The sequence below is a fragment of the Mercenaria mercenaria genome, chromosome 5 (assembly GCF_021730395.1).
Source record: "Mercenaria mercenaria strain notata chromosome 5, MADL_Memer_1, whole genome shotgun sequence".
Lineage (NCBI taxonomy): Eukaryota > Metazoa > Mollusca > Bivalvia > Venerida > Veneridae > Mercenaria > Mercenaria mercenaria.
This window is the reverse complement of record NC_069365.1, coordinates 81,785,793-81,805,267: the sequence shown is the minus strand read 5'-3', so window position 1 is coordinate 81,805,267 and position 19,475 is coordinate 81,785,793. Positions and strand designations below refer to the sequence as shown.

The 19,475-nt window shown below is 35.8% G+C and overlaps 1 protein-coding gene across 1 annotated transcript; it reads left to right on the top strand.

Moving 5' to 3' along the window:
• The first annotated feature begins 228 nt into the window (after nucleotides 1-228).
• On the top strand, nucleotides 229-18,836 carry LOC123557772 (uncharacterized). Its single transcript, XM_045349456.2, has 3 exons — nucleotides 229-566; nucleotides 9,565-9,774; nucleotides 16,096-18,836. The coding sequence occupies exons 1-3, from the start codon at nucleotides 245-247 to the stop codon at nucleotides 16,851-16,853; spliced, it is 1,290 nt and encodes a 429-aa protein (XP_045205391.2). The 5' UTR covers nucleotides 229-244; the 3' UTR covers nucleotides 16,854-18,836.
• Nucleotides 18,837-19,475: the final 639 nt, after the last annotated feature.

Below are 19,475 nucleotides of genomic sequence, written 5' to 3'. Positions count from 1 at the left end.
GGGCTAGTTTGGTCAGATTTTATTAAAACATGAACATTTTGTTGAAATTTTGCTACAAAAATAGATAAAAACAAAATAAATCACGTTTTCACTGTTTTGGGTGTATTTTCTTAAAAATATGCACCTTTACACACTAAATTACTATTTACTGGTGTGCGACCAAGACAGATTTCTTCTTTTCGCGAAAATAATCTTATTTCGCACTTTAGGTCTACTCACGCATTTAGTGGCGTTCAGCCTAAAGATGGCCGATTGTATCGCTGACACTAGTGGAAATGCAGAAAATCTGTATAAGAAACTTAAACAACAATTAACGAAGAAGAGAAAATGTCCACTCAGCAACACAGCTATAATAGCACCAATTAATGTGAAAAGTTGCAACGGCATCGGTTCGGTAACAATGTCTGCAGCACAAGTTGAATGCAAATTGGGACGAGGGTTGTTTTTGCCAAATTATTACAGAAATGGTGTGAAGTTCTTGTCAAACATATTACAAGATCAGTGCACGACTTTGTCTGAAGAAAAACGAGTAGCAGTCGAGTGTTTTGTTAAATTCTTTGAAACTGGTATGTAGTTTAGATTTCGTAGACCTTGTAGATTTACTCGTGCCTTAGTTCAGTAACATTAAACTTGCACAGGGCGCCTTTTAATATTTGGACGTTCAACATGTCCCTGTGTCAAGTTTAATCGAATGACAGCCGTTTGCATAGCACAGATTTCGACCTTATTTTATTGAAGTGTAATGTAGGAAAACTCTAACTCGTGATATATTGGTTTACCCTGGAACAACTGATACGGGGACTGGAAACCGGCATTTATCTTATCTTATGCTGTCGTCCAATCGAAGCGTATGCCGTAGGTTATTCTGCTATTACTCAAACACTTACGCCTTGCAGTTTAACTCGTCCTTTCAGTGAAAATCTAGGAAAGCATTTGTTGAATTTTTTGTTAAAAACAAAAGTTCTGCCATGAAATTATTGCCTGCATCTGTTTTTAAATGGAAAATATCTACATTAATGTTACTTTTCGCCCTGTGAAAATGGCTAAATCTAGACTTGTCTTACCCAGAGAGAAAGATGTCGTTTTTTACATGATATTTGCCTTGTTGATTCAGAGTATTTAGAACAAAAAAATTAGGACATATTTTAATGAAAATAGCAAGTCAAAACTGTAAACTGTTGCCTGAAAATATTTGTTTATTATATTGCTCTGTTCTTCACCATTTAAATGCGTGTTAAACCTAGAAGATTTTCTGCAGTTTTATCTAAAAGTTCGGAATACTAAATATAACTTCGTTGTCGGCCTATTTAAAAAAAAAAATATTGTTATTTTAATTTCAATAAATTGTATTTTTCACACATCAGTTTTAAGATTAATTTTATTAAACTATTTTTTTGGAGTTTGAACAACAATTTCGTTTGAAACATTCCCTACGTTCAAGAAGAATGTTTGTTTCTGTATGTAGAAATCTGACATTATAAACAATAATTATAATTATGGCTCTACAAGATTAAGAAAAGTGTCAGCTTTCTGTTATTTTCCTTTTTTTTTTATTCAACTCCAACAAAAATCGGCCCTTTGATAAAGGTTTGAAGTTACGTGGTAAAATATTTCTTCAGGGAAGTGAGCTCGAGTTAATTCATAATAATTAAGCATATCACCACATGCAGTCGCATGCTGTTTTTGCTTCAGAATCCCTTTAGATCAATCTCTGATCATCTAATTATCGCCACTTAACATGTGACTGGTAAACCCTTTGAACAATAAGTGTTATATAGCTCCATGATTAACATGAGGTAATATGCTAATTACACGCTAATCGATAGTGGCGAAAACAAAATATCGATCGCTAACGACTGGTCGATATTTATAGGTATGGACGACAGCATCATACAGATAAATGTATTGATTTATACGGAGTTTCTACTCCCCGTATTAGACCTTCCTGGTTTACCGTAACTAAAACTGCGCCTCCAATCACTTCGCTGACACATTACAAAGATTCTTCTGGCGTAATTTAATGAAATATCATGAACAATACAACACTGAATAAATATATAGAATCAATTATACATGCTTAGACGAAAAATACGTTTAGCCTACGGCACTAGTGAAAAATCTGCGGCCATAATTTAACGCATGGGTACCGCCGAATACACGTGGACTAGCCTTTCAAACTGCTTTGATACGAACTAATAATTTGTTGAAATAACTTTTAATTAAATTAAAACCAATAAATGCTGGTTACACCCATCGATTATAAACATATGCATACTACATAGACAATACATTAGTAACCGGCCGCATTTTTTTTTCAAAGCCGACCGTGAGACTATTTTTTCGTCTAAAATCATTCTTTAAAATAAAGAAGATTTGACAGTTTCGTGTTGTGTTGTGAAAATGCATGGATGTAAATTTCACTTAGAGAGTGCGGACATATCTTCAATATTTTCTGTAAGACAGTATGTTCAATTGGAGTGTAAAATAGGTTTCTTTGTCCGTTGTTGGTATTTAATTATCGCTTTTCAGTCACTTCCACCGTGAACTTGTAAAACCTTCCGCAAAATATTTTGCAGAACGCTCTAAAGGAAAATTTATAATTTCGATAAAACGTCGGACTGTATGAAATGTCAAAATCGTAAAATATTGAAGTCCGACGTTTATTTATAGAACTAACTCGTGCCCATGGAAGCGGTATCAAGACTTCCATTCAAGTCAATCACTCAATGCATTTCGTAGATTGATCTTTTTGGGCAGAAAAAAAGTACGGTTGGGGGGTAAAAAATTACGGTCAGTCGGATGACCAGAAACAGGTCTCTTTTTGGCCTTATAGGGACGTGGTATCATCTGGAATTTTTAGCGAAAATATCGTCTGACAGAATGCTGATGACATCACCAAACCTGAAGCCATGTTGTTTCTATATTTAGGACATTTCTTAGAAATGAAAGTATGGCAAGCCGTTAAGGCAAAATTAATGGAATTACGTATACAGCAATATGCAAAATATAACAAGTAAGTGATGTCGTCTGCTAAGTTATAGACAAGTCGAAAGATTTCCTGCGGCCAGAAGTTATACAGACCAGAAATCGTTATTAATGTATGTGTGACCACTCCATCTAAAAAGAAACTTATGGGTGACAAACGTGCTTGTTTTTTTATTTATTTATTATACAATTACGCTTAAATGTAGGATATAATACTCCATTCTACATGATTTACAGGTAGATTTATGAAATATGTATTTCTTAATTCTGAAAGTTATTGTTTTGAGCAAAAATAACTATATTCCCTTTCATGTATAACATAAGTTTAAGCTCAACTCACATTCCTTGACTATTAAAATACTTTACTAGCGCTATCACAAATGTGATTCATGCCTTCACCTGGAATTCGTTGATATATAGAGCAAGATAACACAGGACCATAATCCAGGAAACTAAAGAGCAATTTAAAAAAAAAATCTTTTATGCACAATTAAATATCAATATTGATCATTGCTGAAAGATTGAATAAATTATATGAAATAATGAATGAGTAATTCAGGTCACAAATATTTCTCTATATATCATATACAGTGTCAGCTTTATTGCAAAAACGGCGTTCCATAAATTCGATAAGCCAATCGCATATTGGTAAAAAGTCACGTGAAATCATCCAGTTCCCATGTGCTACACTACTTGTTGCATTCCAATATACCTGCGGCCTCCAGGCCGCAGGTAATGATACCCAATTAAGCCCCAGTTGATATATATATGGGTCTGTCATTTAAAAAAGATTTTAATGTATATTCTCATAAGATAACTTTGCTACTCGTTAATATAGTAGCTGGTGAAATTCTTGCCAAAATTTTTGACCTAGATAGATCTAGGTCTAAAAGAAAAGATCTAGATATCATTTAGAAAAATTATATCTTTTGTAATATGTACTCTAAATGTAGGATTGTTCAGTGTTCTTTTTGTCAGTGTTGAAAAAAAACTTTTGAAATTTGTCTGAAATCATAGACTGTAAACTTACCTGAAGTATTAAGAAATATTAATATCATTGTGTATCAGGCTTTCCATAAGTTTTCAGTTCATTATAATAATGAGGAAGGATGTACATGTAGGAAGCAGCAAAGAAATAAAAAGACTGAGGTGAATTGTTTTCTTTAGTTTCGTTCGTTTTGCGCATGTAAAGTACCCCGGTATCATGAGAAACCAGGCTACTTTATGTTATATTGAAGTAGTTCTAGTGTTTACTAATATATAATATCCATTTTTAATAAATTTATATAGACACGAGTCTGGCTAATTATAATATTCGAGCCAATATGTAGCAAAAATTTTACCTGTAAAGTCATGATAACATGCTGCTTTAACCAGTTAATAATACAAGGGGTATTTGAAAAGGTGTTAATGGTGATTAATGACCTTTGCTCAGACTGATTGAAAGGTTTTTAACTTAAAGTTGATGAATGATCAGTTTTGATAAAAATATAAATCTTTTCAGAGCTTTATGAAAAAGAAAGGCAGTGGCTAGAGAACCGGAATCGGTTCCCTAGACAGCGAACTTATTCATCCCAGGGTTTTTTCTTGCTGTTTTGGGAACATAGCCTATACCCACAAAATTGGGAATTTTGATGCGTAACTGTTCCAAATTGGGAATTATTTAGTCCCATAGGATATAGTAAGAATGTGTTTAAGCACTTTCTCATACACTTGTTTCACATTGTACAACCTCTTTAACATAGTTACTGCCATTACAAAATTGTCCATAATTTGGTGAATGTTTGTCCAATTTTGATGAAATTTTTTTCTGAATGTAGATTGGGAATTTGTGCACTCATTTTGGGAAAAATACATACTTTTTGGCATTGGGAATATAGCCGAAAAACGGCTATAAAAACGGCCAAAAAAAACCCCTGCATCCGGAACCGGTTCTCTAGCCAAAGTACCGTGCATAGACTAGGCAACCGGAATTTTACTTCTATGCATAAAGCTGCCGAAATTCACTTTGTTTCTTTTGGTAAGTATTATGCATGTTATTATCTTAATAAATTTAACATTTCAATTTTCAGCAAGCAATGCCCTTTCATTTATGTGTGTTTACTGTGTCTCCAAAAGTGTACTCGCCGCATACTGTCCGCCATATTGGAATGATAAATAAACTAGTACAAATGAATGCGGAAATAGTCAGCATTGGAGCAAGCCGAAATAAATTTGAAATGTAAAATTAAAAGGTATAAAACAATAAAAGAAACATTTAAAACAAATTAAGTAATTTCTTTTAATTAGTATTGATCACATATCTTTGAACGTGAAATGCCGAGGTGTTACAAACTGATCAAAGAATCCGTATGAAGTTTTATTGACAATTAAATTAGTTTGTACATCTATAAACATGTAATGACACAAATACAAATCAATATTATTTTATATTTAAATAATTTTAACATAGTACATGTTGAAAGCAAATAACATTTAAAAACGGGAAAGTGAGTTTTCACGCATTTATTCGTACTAGTTTTTATCATTCCAATATGGCGGACAGTAAACGCAGATAAATGCAAGGGCACGGTAAAATTAATTAAGATAACAATATACATGACATTTACCAAGAAACAAAGTGGATTTTGGCAGCATTATGCATTCAGGTTCCCTAGCCAATGCACGCTATTTTGGTTAGAGAACCGGTTCCGGACGAATAAGTTCGCTGTCTAGGGATCCGATTCCGGTTCTCTACATGTAGCCACTGCCAAAATGAAAATACATAGAAAATACATACTAGATAATTGCTAGAAAGAACTTATTTATCACAAATAGTATGTTTGACCTAGGGTGACACAAGTCTCCATTTTATTTATTCTACAAACGTACCATAATTTTTGAATCATTTAATTTCTTACTATCCCGATATATAAAGAATTACTAAATTGGTAAACGTATGATATTGAACCATTTTAGAGTAAAAAGATAAAATCAAATAAAATCTACACAGTCATGCAATAGTATAAATTGTAATCAACCGTTTTCAAAAAACACAACTTATAGAATGTATTTTTGCGACTTAAAAATAGACATGGTTGTAAAAATCTAACAAGGTCATTATCAGGATTTTAACCTGGGGTCTGAAACATTTGATAACATATACTATATGTCACACAGAAAAGAAAGAGCAGAATTAACTACGGTATTATAAATCGACATAATTTTACAATATTAATTCTAAAATTTATTTGTTTTATTAATCCCCCGCCACAAGTGGTGGGGGGTTATAGGAATGGTCTCCGTCCATCCTTCCGTCCTTCTGTATGTCCGTCCTTCTGTCCTTCCGTAACATTTTGTGTCCGCTTGGTATCTCCTAAACCCCTTGAAGGATTTTCATGAAACTTGGGTCAAATTATCACCTCATCAAGATGATGTGCAGAACCTGTGAGTCAGTCATGTCGGTTCAAGGTCAAGGTCACAACTCAAGGTCAAAGGTTTGAACCTACCATTTCGTGTCCGCTCTGTATCTCTTAAACCTCTTGAAGGATAATTATGAAACTTAGATTAAATGATCACCTCATCAAGACGATATGCAGAACTCATGAGTCAGCCATGTCGGCTCAAGGTCAAGGTCACAGCTTAAGGTCAAAGGTTTGAGCCTTCCATTTCGTGTCCGCTCTATATCTCCTAAACCCCTTGAAGGATTTTCATCAAACTTGGGTCAAATGATCACCTCATCAAGACGATGTGCAGAACTCATGAGTCAGCCATGCCGGCTCAAGGTCAAGGTCACAACTGAGGGTCAAAGGTTTGAGCCTTCCATTTTGTGTCCACTTTGTATCTCCTAAACCCCTTGAAGGATTTTCATCAAACTTGGGTCAAATGATCACTTCATCAAGAGCTCATGAGTCAGCCATATCAACTCAAGGTCAAAGGTTTTAGCTCTGTATCTCCTAAACCCCTCGAAGGATTTTCATGAAACTTGGGTCAAATGATCACCTCATCAAGACATTGTGCAGATTTCATTAGTCAGCCATATCAGTTCAAGGTCAAGGTCACTGCTAAAGGTCAAAAGTTTACCCTTTCACTACCCATAACAGTGGCGGGGGATTTAGCTGTCTTTCAGACTGCCTTTTTATTAGCCCACCATCATCAGATGGTGGGCTGTTCAAATCACTCTGCGTCCGTGGTCCGTCGTCCGTCCGTCCGTCCTTCCGTCCGTTAACAATTTCTCGTTATCGCATCTCCTCAGAAACTACCAGGGGGAATTTAACCAAACTTTGTCAGAATGATATATTGGTACCCTAGTTGTGTTCCCCTGAAAGTCAGACTGGTTCAACAATTTTTTAGTGAGTTATGGCCCTTTGTTTATTTCTATAATTTACATAGATTTATATAGGGAAAAACTTTGAAAATCTTCTTGTCCAAAACCACGGAGCCTAGGGCTTTGATATTTGGTATGAAGCATCATCTGGAGGTCCTCTACCAAGATGATTCAAATTATTTCCCTGGGGTCTAATATGGCCCCGCCCTGGGGGTCACATGGTTTATATAGACTTATATAGGGAAAAACTTTGAAAAACCTCTTGTTCAAAACCACAGGGCCTAGGGCTTTGATATTTTATATGTGACATCATCTAGTGGTCTTCTACTAAGAGTGTTCAAATTATCCCCCTAGGGTCAAATATGGCCCCGCCCCGGGGGTCACATGGTTTACAAAGACTTATATAGGGGAAAAACTTTGAAAATCTTCTTGTCCAAACCACAAAGCCTAGGGCTTTGGCATTTGTATTGTAGCATCATCTAGTGGTTCTCTACCAAGTTTGTTCAAATTATCCCCCTAGGGTCAAATATGGCCCTGCCCTGGGGGTCACATGGTTCATATAGACTTACATAGGGAAAAGCTTTTAAAATCTTCTTGTCAATAACCTACAACATTCAAATTTGGACCACATGTATGGTTTTGAGTGGCAAGATGAACCTTGACAATAGTTGACCTTGATTTTGACCTAGTGACCTACTTTCACATTTCTGTAGCTACAGCCTTCAAATTTGGACCACATGCATAGTTTTTTGCACTGAAAAGAACTTTGACCTTGACATTGACCTAGTGACCTACTTTCACATTTTTGAAGGTACAGGCTTCAAATTTGGACCACATGGATAGTTTCGTGTTCCGAAATGGAATTTGACCTTGATTTTGACCTAGTGACCTACTTTCACATTTCTCGAGCTACAGCCTTCAAATTTGGACCACTTGCATAGGATTGTGTACCGAAACATACTTTGACCTTGACATTGACCTAGTGACCTACTTTCACATTTTTCAAGCTACAGCCTTCAAATTTGGACCACTTGCATAGTTTTGTGTACCGAAATAAACTTTGACCTTAAGATTGACCTAGTGACCTACTTTCAAATTTCTCAAACTACAGCCTTCAAACTTGATGCACATGCATAGTTTTGTGTACAGCCTTCAAATTTGGACCACTTGCATAGTTTTGTGTACCGAAATAAACTTTGTCCTTGAAATTGATCTAGTGACCTACTTTCACATTTCTCAAGCTACAGCTTTCGAATTTGGACCACATGCACCGTGTTGTGTATGGAAATGAAATTTGACCTTGAGCTAGTCAGTAAGTCTTAAAATTTGGAACACTCAAAAATGGCACATTGGTGGGCGCCAAGATCACTCTGTGATCTCTTGTTGATATTTTGTGACTTGAAAGACAAAAATTTAAGAAACTACATATTATGTATTGTTTTGGTAAAAATGACTTTTTAAGTTTCTTATGAAAAGTCACTTCTTTTACATAGTTTGTAACTAAAATATTAAGTGCATGTTTATGCTTTTTTAATTTCTTATGGAAAACCTCTTGAAACTGAAATAAACATCCAGGTGATAATACCCGGAGGCAATAGATATCGACATCGCAATGCCGGTCACCTGTTACCAATACCATATAGCTGTTGTCTCCCCTGATATCGATTTTCTGCCATATCGGTCATGAGGTCAATTCTTCCTCATGCTACCGTACCATCAATATTAATTCCCAACTATTTGATATACGCAGACATTGAGTGTAAAAAATAGGTTAACCTAGGTTTATAGATTACCATTCAATGCATGTGTATGTTCAATGTGGGAGGATTAATGCCGACTGTGCTCTGTTACATAAAGCATCCGGACGATTCAGACTTTGTTTACGCCAGTAAAAAGTCATTGCGTGCGTTTCTGTAATTTCACATACATTTCTATACGCTTAAAAATTATCAGACATGCATATTTCAAAGCGTAATTTACGCTAATACGCATCTTATCTGGAGCCCTGATCATAATATGCAAGACTTACCCAAATCCACAAAAACAGGTACATTGTTTGACTTATCTATTTTTCTTCTTTTGTCTGAAAATCTCTGGAAATATTTTGACCCCATACTTACATCAACTATTCGAATAGTCAAGCGCGCTGTCAACAGACAGCTCTTGTTGTATTAATGAAATTTAGATTGAGAATTAAACTTTGTCATCAAGGGTATGAGCAGGGACCAGGTGAGAAATATAGGGGCTTCATTGCCATTTGTTTACAATTTCAGATCAACATGTGCAGTGTCTTCAGAAGTTGAAGGATTGTAATGTAGAGAAGATAAAAGAACCAGATATTCAAGCTTATTTAGCATGTCACATATTTGCACCTTTGGTACCGGGATCAGAGTTTTTGATAGACGGAAAACAGTTCCCTCTCAAAATGGAAAGAAAGTGTCCAACATGCAATTTGAAACTTAAACTTGGAGACACATCTTTAGGTAGGTTTTCTGATTAGATTTTTAGCTCGACTATTCATAGAATAGTGAGCTATTGCACTCGCCCATGCGCCGGCGTCGGCGTCTGCGTCCGCGTCCCGATTTTGGTTAAGGTTTTGTATGTAAGCTGGTATCTCAGTAACCACTTGTGGGAATGGATTGAAACTTCACACACTTATTCACTGTGACAAACTGACTTACATTGCACAGGTTCCATAACTCTATTTTGCTTTTTTACAAAATTATGCCCCTTTTTCGACTTAGAAATTTTTGGTTAAGGTTTTGTATGTAAGCTGGTAACTCAGTAACCACTTGTGGGAATGGATTGAAACTTCACACACTTATTCACTGTGATGAACTGATCTACATTGCACAGGTTCCATAACTCTATTTTGCTTTTTTACAAAATTATGCGCCTTTTTCGACTTAGAAATTTTTGGTTAAGGTTTTGTATGTAAGCTGGTATCTCAGTACTTACTAATGGGAATGGATTGAAACTTCACATACTTGTTCACTATCATGATCTGACATGCACTAAGCAAGTCCCATAACTCTACTCTCTTTTTTTTCAAAATTATGCCCCTTTTTCGACTTAGCAGTTTTTGGTTAAATTTTTGTATGTAATCTGATATCTCAGTATCCACTAATTGGAATGGATTGAAACTTCACACACTTGTTCACTGTCATGATCTAACATGCACTGTGAAGGTCCCATAACTCTACTTGGCATTTTTACAAAATTATGCCCCTTTGACTTAGCAGTTTTTTGTTAAGTTTTTGTATGTAAGCTGGTATCTCAGTATCCACAAATTGGAAAGGATTGAAACTTCACACACTTGTTCACTGTCATGATATGACATGCAGTACAGAGGTTCAATACCTCTACTTTGCATTTTACAAAATTATGCCCCTTTTTCAACTTTTGTATTCATTCAATTGACAAGGCTGTTGAATAGTCGAGCGTTGCTGTCCTCCGACAGCTCTTGTTATACATGGACCAATCATTATGCCCCCTTTTGAAGTTCTAAAGAAGGGTATATTATTTTGCTGATGTCGGTAGGTCAGTCTGTTTGTCTGTCTGTTTGTTGGTTGGTCCATAGACCAATCAGTTTCCAGATGATAACTCAAGACCACTTGGGCCTAGGATCATGAAAGTTGATAGGGAGGTTGGTCATGACCAGCAGATGACCCCTATTGATTTTGAGGTCAGTATGTCAAAGGTCAAGGTTACAGTGACCCAGAACAGTTAAACCGTTTCCGGCCTAGGATCATGAAACTTAACCGGGAGTTTGATCATGACCAGCAGATGACCACTGTTGGTTTTGAGGTCAGTAGGTCAAACATCAACATATGTATGCTGAAACTTCATAGGAAGGTAGATCATGACTAGTAGATGACCTCTTTTGATTTTGGGGTTCACTGTTTTGCTGTTGTTAGGTCTGCCTGCCCATAGACCAGACAGTTTCCAGATGGTAAATTAAAAACCAAGGGAGGTTGGTCATGACCAGCAGATGATCCCTATTGATTTTGCGATCAGTAGGTTAAAGGTTAAGGTCACAGTGACCGAGAACAGTTAAACCGTTTCCGGACAATAACTTGAAAATACTTGGGCCTAGGGTCACAAAACATAATAGGGAGGTTGATCATGACCAGCAGATGACCCCTACTGATATTGAGGTCAGTAGGTCAAATTCACAGTGACCCGGAACAGTTAAACCGTTTCCGGACGATAACTTGGGAACGCTTAATAACTAGAGAATGCTTTGGTCTAAGATCACATTTGATACTGAGGTCTCATATATAACTGGTAAATGACCCATAATTATTGATTTGAGGCCAATACATCAAATGTCCAATGCACAGTGACCAAATAATTACTGTTCATTGTGCAGTCACTGGATGCATCAAGAGGGGGCATTTCGTCTTCTGTGAGCTCTTGTTCTTGTCTACCTAGCTTGGAATGACAAGGTTGTCCATGTAGTAGATAGAGGATATTTGTTTGTTTTGAGTGAATATGGAATATATCTCACTGAGAAGTGAGAAAATTTCAAATATTTTCATGAGCGTGTAGCGCGAGTGAAAATGTGAAAATTTTCTCACTTCTCAGTGAGATATATTCCATATTCACTCAAAACAAACAAATTTTCTTTTTATTTTATGCTTAATTACGTTGAGATATATTATGCATTTTGCAACAGATTTTAATCTCAGTGCGGGAAACAGACGCGCGTAATACAAACATGACGTCAGACGTGTTGTGACGTTAGAAAGACGCACACGACATAAAGTTCCATTTTATTAGCTCGACTATTCAAAGAATTGTCTAGCTATTCTACTCGCCCTGGCGTCGGCATCGGCGTCACACCTTGGTTAAGTTTTTGCATGCAAGTACATACAGCCATCAATTAAAGGCATATAGCTTTGAAACTTATTTTTTCTTTTTCTAGGTCAATTACCAACCTCTCTGGGTCAAGTCCCATAACTCTGACATGTATTTTGAGCAAATTATGCCCCCTTTTGGACTTATAAAATTTTGGTTAAAGTTTTACATGCAAGTAACTATCTCCAAAACTAATGCAGATATTGATTTGAAACTTCACATGGGTCTTTGGGGTTATAAAACTAGTTGATAGCAGCAAGTCCCATAACTCTGATTTTCATTTTGGCCAAATTATGCCCCCTTTTGGACTTAGAAAATTCTGGTTAAAGTTTTGCGTGCAAGTACATACAGCTATTTCTAAAAGGCATATAGATTTGAAACTTATTTTTTCTTTTTCTAGATCAATTACCAACCTCACTGGGTCAAGACCCATAACTCTGACATGTATTTTGAGCAAATTATGCCCCCTTTTAGACTTAGAAAAGTTTGGTTAAAGTTTTACATGCAAGTTACTATCTCCAAAACTAATGCAGATATTGATTTGAAACTTCACATGTGTCTTTGGGGTTATAAATCTAGTTGATAGCAGCAAGTCCCATAACTCTGACCTTCATTTTGGCCAAATTATGCCCCCTTTTGGACTTAGAAAATTCTGGTTAAAGTTTAGCGTGCAAGTACATACAGCTATTTTTAAAAGGCATATAGATTTGAAACTTATTTTTTCTTTTTCTAGATCAATTACCAACCTCACTGGGTCAAGTCCCATAACTCTGACATGTTTTTTTGAGCAAATTATGCCCCCTTTTAGACTTAGAAAAGTTTGGTTAAAGTTTTACATGCAAGTTATTATCTCCAAAACTAATGCAGATATTGATTTGAAACTTCACATGTATCTTCGTGGTTATAAAACTAGTTGATAGCAGCAAGTCCCATAACTCTGACCTTCATTTTGGCCAAATTATGTCCATTTTTGGACTTAGCAAATTCTGGTTAAAGTTTTGCGTGCAAGTACATACAGCTATTACTAAAAGGCATATAGATTTGAAACTTATTTTTTCTTTTTCTAGATCAATTACTAACCTCACTGGATCAAGTCCCATAACTCTGGCATGTATTTTGGGCAAATTATGCCCCCTTTTGGACTTTGAAAATTCTGGTTAAAGTTTTACATGCAAGTTTCTATCTCCAAAACTAATGCAGATATTGAATTGAAACTTCACATGTGCCTTCGGGATTATAAAACTAGTTGATAGCAGCAAGTCCCATAACTGATATGCATTTTGGTCAAATTATTCCCCCTTTTGAACTTAAAACTCTTTTGATATTTAACCTTTTTGGGTAATATTTTCCTGCTTCTGGGACAATATTTCGAATAGTCGAGCTTGGCTGTCTTACGGACAGCTCTTGTTTTATTTCTTGCTGCATAACGTTATGAAATTCTCATTAAGTAAAATAATTTGAATTGAGAAATATACTATAAAGAACAGTGTGACTACAATTTTCATCCTGTTTTAAGCAAATGATTTAAAGTTTATACACACTGTACAAGTAGATCGGCAAAGCTATATCATTTGCAGTGAGTGATATGGATTATGTATCACTGATAAAACACAGTATTTCATCAGTTAACATAAAATAAATCACCTTCTCTTTTTCCTTAGCTACACATGTGCATAATAACACCCTTTTATGATGTCTGAAGCTGTTTGCACAATTTATTCCATGGCTCCCTTCGAAGAATTTCTCATGTTGGTTGGAATACTTTAGCCTAAAACCATTAGACTTCATAGGACTACTGCCTGTGGCCAGTAGATGACTAATAAGTCCCTGACCTTATGGCAGAAATGATAACTCTTGTGTGTCTGTAGGTCTGTTCGCTGTCTGTATGCCCATATGGGAACATGTTGTTAACCAGTTTTGGGGAGTAGAATTGCTCTTTTCCATCCATCATTCTGCCTGCTGAAACTGGTATCCGGGCTATAAAATTTCCACCTATCGAGGGATTGTTAGCTTGACTACATAGAGTATGAAGGTCTATCCTACTCAACTCGGCGTTGGCGTCTGTTCCCCATCCATATCATTGTTTAAGTTTTGATGCACTTTCTCTATATCTAATTACTCGATGGAATTGCTTCAAACTTTAAAAGAGTTTATCCTCACCATAAGGGACATAACTCCTGCACCAGTATATGAATTATTCCCCCTTTTTATTTAGAATTTGAGGTTAAAATTTTGTTGCACTTTCACTCTCTTTTAACCTTTACCCTGTTAAATTTCTATAATGAACTTGTCTGTCCCTCCGCATTAAGTTTGTCCGGCTTTCACAGGTCAAATTGCTGGCCGGATTTCAATGAAACTTCACAGGAATGATCAGTACCAAGCCTAGTTGTGCATATTGCGGGCGCGTTCCACTTTGCTTCACAAAATGGCCACAAGCGCTAAATATAGAAAAATCTTGTCTGGCTTTTACAGGTCAAACTGCTGCACAGATTTAGACGAAACTTCACAGGAATGATCTAGACCAAGCCTAGTTTTGCATATCGCTGACACGTTTCGCTTCGCTGCACAAAATGGCCACCAGAGCTAAATCTAGAAAAATCTTGTCCGGCTTTCACAGGTCAAACTGCTGGAAAGATTTCAACGAAACTTCACAGGAGAGATCAGTACCAGGTCTAGTTGTGCATGTCGCTGACACGTTTCGCTTCGCTGCACAAAATGGCCACCAGAGCTAAGGTATACATATGGGTAGACACATGTTTTTGTGACAAAAACACCTAGTTTTGGGTTAATTTTGATAATTTCACTTTTTCTCTCTTATTATGGAAGGGATTTGGTTCAGACATAAAACAATTGTTCAACATCATCACCCGCAGATGGAGGTCAAACCCCCCTCACCTCTCCGGCATTGCCAAATTTTAGTCAGTATTTTTAGGTTTTTTAAAACACACTTAGCATATATTACGTCTCGATCATTAAGTATGTTTTGTTACGGATTCAACGTGTTATAATAATTACCATTTACCGTCAATGCAATAAAAAGCAAAGATAACTTACTATGAGCATTTCAACACAATTTACATGTCCACGGAGTACCAGAATCGATCCAAGCTTGATATGTGTTACGCAGTCAAATTTACCAACCAAGCTGGGATGCGTTGGATATGATATATGGTTACAATAGAAATGCTCACTAGGGAAGTCAACTTCCCAGATGACAGAGTGGTCTAAGACGCTGACACCAAACTTCCCAGTAGTGATCATTGCTAAGCCTAGTTGTGCATATCATCAGCATCTTGATGAGAACAAGATTTATGACGCTTTGTACTTGTATATGCATTATATAAATCGTGTTTTTATTCCATTTTCTGTCATCGGAAGTCATATCCCAGACATAGTTTGAAGGATTTCAAAAAAAACATCATACTAATTAATTGTAGCTAGGAAATGCTTCCCTGCACGATTCAGCGAAATTGTTCAGGAACACATGAGTTATGGCCCTTAATACTTGTATAATGCTTACTATGTTGGACATTTCTTTGCAAGTTTATTATCTTTTTATTATCCATTTTTGCTATGGAATATTGTGACTAAGCTTAGTGAATATATAGATACATAGTGGGATGCTTAGGTCAAGGTCAAGATCTTTGTGGCTAAAGTAGAAATTTGGTTTTCTCACAGTAATTCAGTTAGGAATGAAATAAGCAGATTTCATTTTAAGTAGCTTGGGTCAAGGTAATTGTTACTGAATGTAGAAAAAAATGGTTTTTGATCAATAATTTAGAACAAGTAGCTTTCAAAAAGAATGAAATTTAGTTACATTTAAGTGCTTTTTGTAGGTAGAGACTGTTTCTTCAAGGGTGAAATCTTTATACTGTTTGGCGGAGGATACAAATTCATTGAATTTGCTTGTTAATGTGTTATATTAATATTGTTGATTATTACAGGCCATCCTACTATATGGTACGGTAACACAAATATACTACTGGGCGGAAGCATTAAAAGCACTGTAAAACTAACAACTGAGGCAAAAATGATGGACGACACTTCAAAATATGATGAAAAAGGTGGTGGAGAACCATTTCTTAAAAGGCAGAGAGTTGATAGTGCCAATTCTTCTGAAGAAAATCAATCTGATACTGATGAATCACCTTCTGAATCAGATGAATTCGAAGAATTTGGCTACTTCAGTTCTGTTGCAACTTTTACACAAGGTAGAAAGCAAGCAGTAGCACAAGCCATTGCTCAAACAATTGTAAGTGCGTTTTGTGAGGTAAAGAAAGACTCTTCCATGATGAATTCATTCATTCCTTCATTTTTAGCTACAGAGAAGGCAATTACTATAATCATGTACAATGTTGGTAAAGATAAATTATTGATAAGCCAGGAATTGCAGCTTTTTGACAAACTTTCTGGTGATGTTAATTTATCAACTATATTGTATGTTTGGCTGACATTGAATTTTAACATCTTTGAGAAGACATGGGATGACTACTTTCCGAAATCGGGATTTAAGGACTACATCACTAAACATTTGAAATGGCCTGTTTATTGCTTTGATGTAACAAGACCACTTGGCACAGCTCCAGAAGAAAATTGGCTTTTGTTTGAAGTGTCTGGCAAGCAGCTTTCAGATAAAGAAATGGCTTGTGTATTCTCTGACTTGGACAACTTATATTCAAAAATCCATCAGGATGTGCAGTAAATATGGTAGACTTTTGAACTGTAGCAATCATCTAAGGCTCAGTGAATCTAAGGAAGAGCTTGAAACTAGTCCAGTATTAAAAGCCTAGTTTTTTTCTTGACGATTCGAAGAATAGGGGGAGCTATTGCACTCGCCCATTCATCGGCATCTTTGTCAGGGTGCACTGATGTGGTTAAGTTTTGTACTAAGCTGGTATATCAGTAATCTCTAGTGGAAATAGATTGAAACTTCCAAGTTTTTGTTCACTGTGATAATTTCACATGCAGTGCACAGGTTTCAAAACTACTTGTTTTTTAGCTCATCTGATTTTTGGAAAAAAAAATGACGAGTTATTATCATCACTTGATCAGCGTCTGCGTCGGTGTCGGCGTCGGCATTGCCTGGTTAAGTTTTATGTTTAGGTCAGCTTTTCTCCTAAACTATCAAAGCTATTGCTTTGAAACTTGCAACACTTGTTCACCATCATAAGCTGACCCTGTACAACAAGAAGCATAACTCCATCCTGCTTTTTGCCAGATTTATGGCCCCTTTTGTACTTAGAAACTATCAGATTTCTTGGTTAAGTTTTATGTTTAGGTCAATTTTTTTCTCCTAAACTATCAAAGCTATTGCTTTGAAACTTGCAACTCTTGTTCACCATCATAAGCTGACCCTGTACATCAAGAAACATAACTCCATCCTGCTTTTTGCAAGAATTATTGCCCCTTTTGGACTTAGAAAATCAGTTTTCTGGTTAAGTTTTATGTTTAGGTCAGCTTTTCTCTTAAACTATCAAAGCTATTGCTTAAAAACTTGCAACCCTTGTTCACCATCATAAGCTGACCCTGTACAGCAAGAAACTTAACTCCATCCTGCTTTTTGCCAGATTTATGGCCCCTTTTGGACTTAGAAAATATCATATTTCTTGGTTAAGTTTTATGTTTAGGTCAACTTTTTCTCTTAAACTATCAAAGCTATTGCTTTGAAACATGCAACACTTGTTCACCATCATAAGCTGACCCAGTACATCAAGAAAAATAACTCTATCCTGCTTTTTTAAGAATTATTGCCCCTTTTGGACTTAGAAAATCAGTTTTCTTGGTTGAGTAATATGTTTAAGTCAGCTTTTCTCATAAACTATCAAAGCTATTGCTTTAAAACTTGCAACACTTGTTCACCATCAAAAGCTGACTATGTACAGCAAGAAACATAACTCTGTCCTGCTTTTTGCAATAGTTATGGCCCCTTTTGGATTTAGAAAATATCAGATTTATTGGTTAAGTTTTATGTTTAGGTCAGCTTTTCTCCTAAATTATTCAAGCTATTGCTTTGAAACTGCAACAGTTGTTCACCATCATAAGCTGACATGTACATCAAGAAACATAACTCTATCCTGCTTTTTGCAAGAATTATGGCCCTTTTTGGACTTAGAACATCATGGGTAGGACAATTTTTCTATTATACAAAAAAAAATCAGATGAGCGTCAGCACCCGCAAGGCGGTGCTCTTGTTTTTACCAAGTTATGCCTCCCCCCCCCCTCTACCTCCCTGGTTGGAATGGATTGAAACTGCACACAAAGTATTTGTTCAGTGATGATCTGAAATGCAGTGCAAAGGTTTCATAACTCTATTTTGCATTTTCACAAAGTTATGCCCTCTTTTCTACTTAGCATTTTGTAATCACCTTTGCCAAGGTAAGATGCAGTTATGCAATTTTTTATAACATTTTGGTCAAATTTTGAAGGTCCTCTTTTTAGATGCCAGTTCATGTTAATCAAAACTGTAAAATGCTATAGTTTTTAGGGTGATACATTTCACTGATAAGTTTTGATATTTAATTTTGTGATAGAATCAACATTTTGAAGAAAAATACAGACTTAGTAGTATATGTTAAATCAAACTATTGTATTTAAAAACAGAATGAGACAGGAAGAACTATTTTTATGACTGGAAACTGCACATAATTACCTTCCTTTTCAGTTAAAAATATTCTGCTTATACAAATTTTTCATTTTTTTGTCTAATTTTTCACTTTCAGTATCAATAAAAAAAATTCAAGCTCCTTTCATTTATAGGAAATTGAATTATATTTTCAGTTGTAAAAACGGATACTCCAGCCATAAAATGTATCAAATATCCTTTCCAGAAAGGTATAAGATATGTTTGTGGTCCAAATGATGGTGAAAATACCTGATATATGCTGGGATCAAAACTTTTATGGACAGGACACCTGCATTATCTTTAATAACTTGTCACCTTTTGCACCATTGATGAATTTTACTGTTGTTCCAGTTGTATGATGTGTACATGTATATATTCTGCTCTTATACCACTGGAACAACAGTATTTATTTATTTATTTATTTGTGTGCCGTAAAACCCAAATAAGTAAATAAATACTGTTGTTCCAGTGGTATAAGAGCAGAATATATACATGTACACATCGTACAACTGGAAACAAATGCTATATTATCAATTATTTTTGCATAAAGGTATGAAAGTTAACTGAAAGCACCTGTTTCTTATACAACAAAGGTGTTGTTTTCAATTTATGTGCTAGAACTTCATCCTACAGAAAATGTTGCATATCTTGAGAGAGTTTGAACAGTATATCTAGTGGAAATGTCTGCAGAATACAAACAAG

What these genes read in the sequence shown, in the direction of transcription:
- LOC123557772 (XM_045349456.2), top strand. Translation starts at nt 245, where the DNA reads ATGGCCGATTGTATCGCTGACACTAGTGGAAATGCAGAAAATCTGTAT. An exon ending in TGTTAAATTCTTTGAAACTG is followed by an intron (nt 567 to 9,564) that starts GTATGTAGTTTA and finishes TTACAATTTCAG; the next exon opens with ATCAACATGTGCAGTGTCTT. An exon ending in ACTTGGAGACACATCTTTAG is followed by an intron (nt 9,775 to 16,095) that starts GTAGGTTTTCTG and finishes TGATTATTACAG; the next exon opens with GCCATCCTACTATATGGTAC.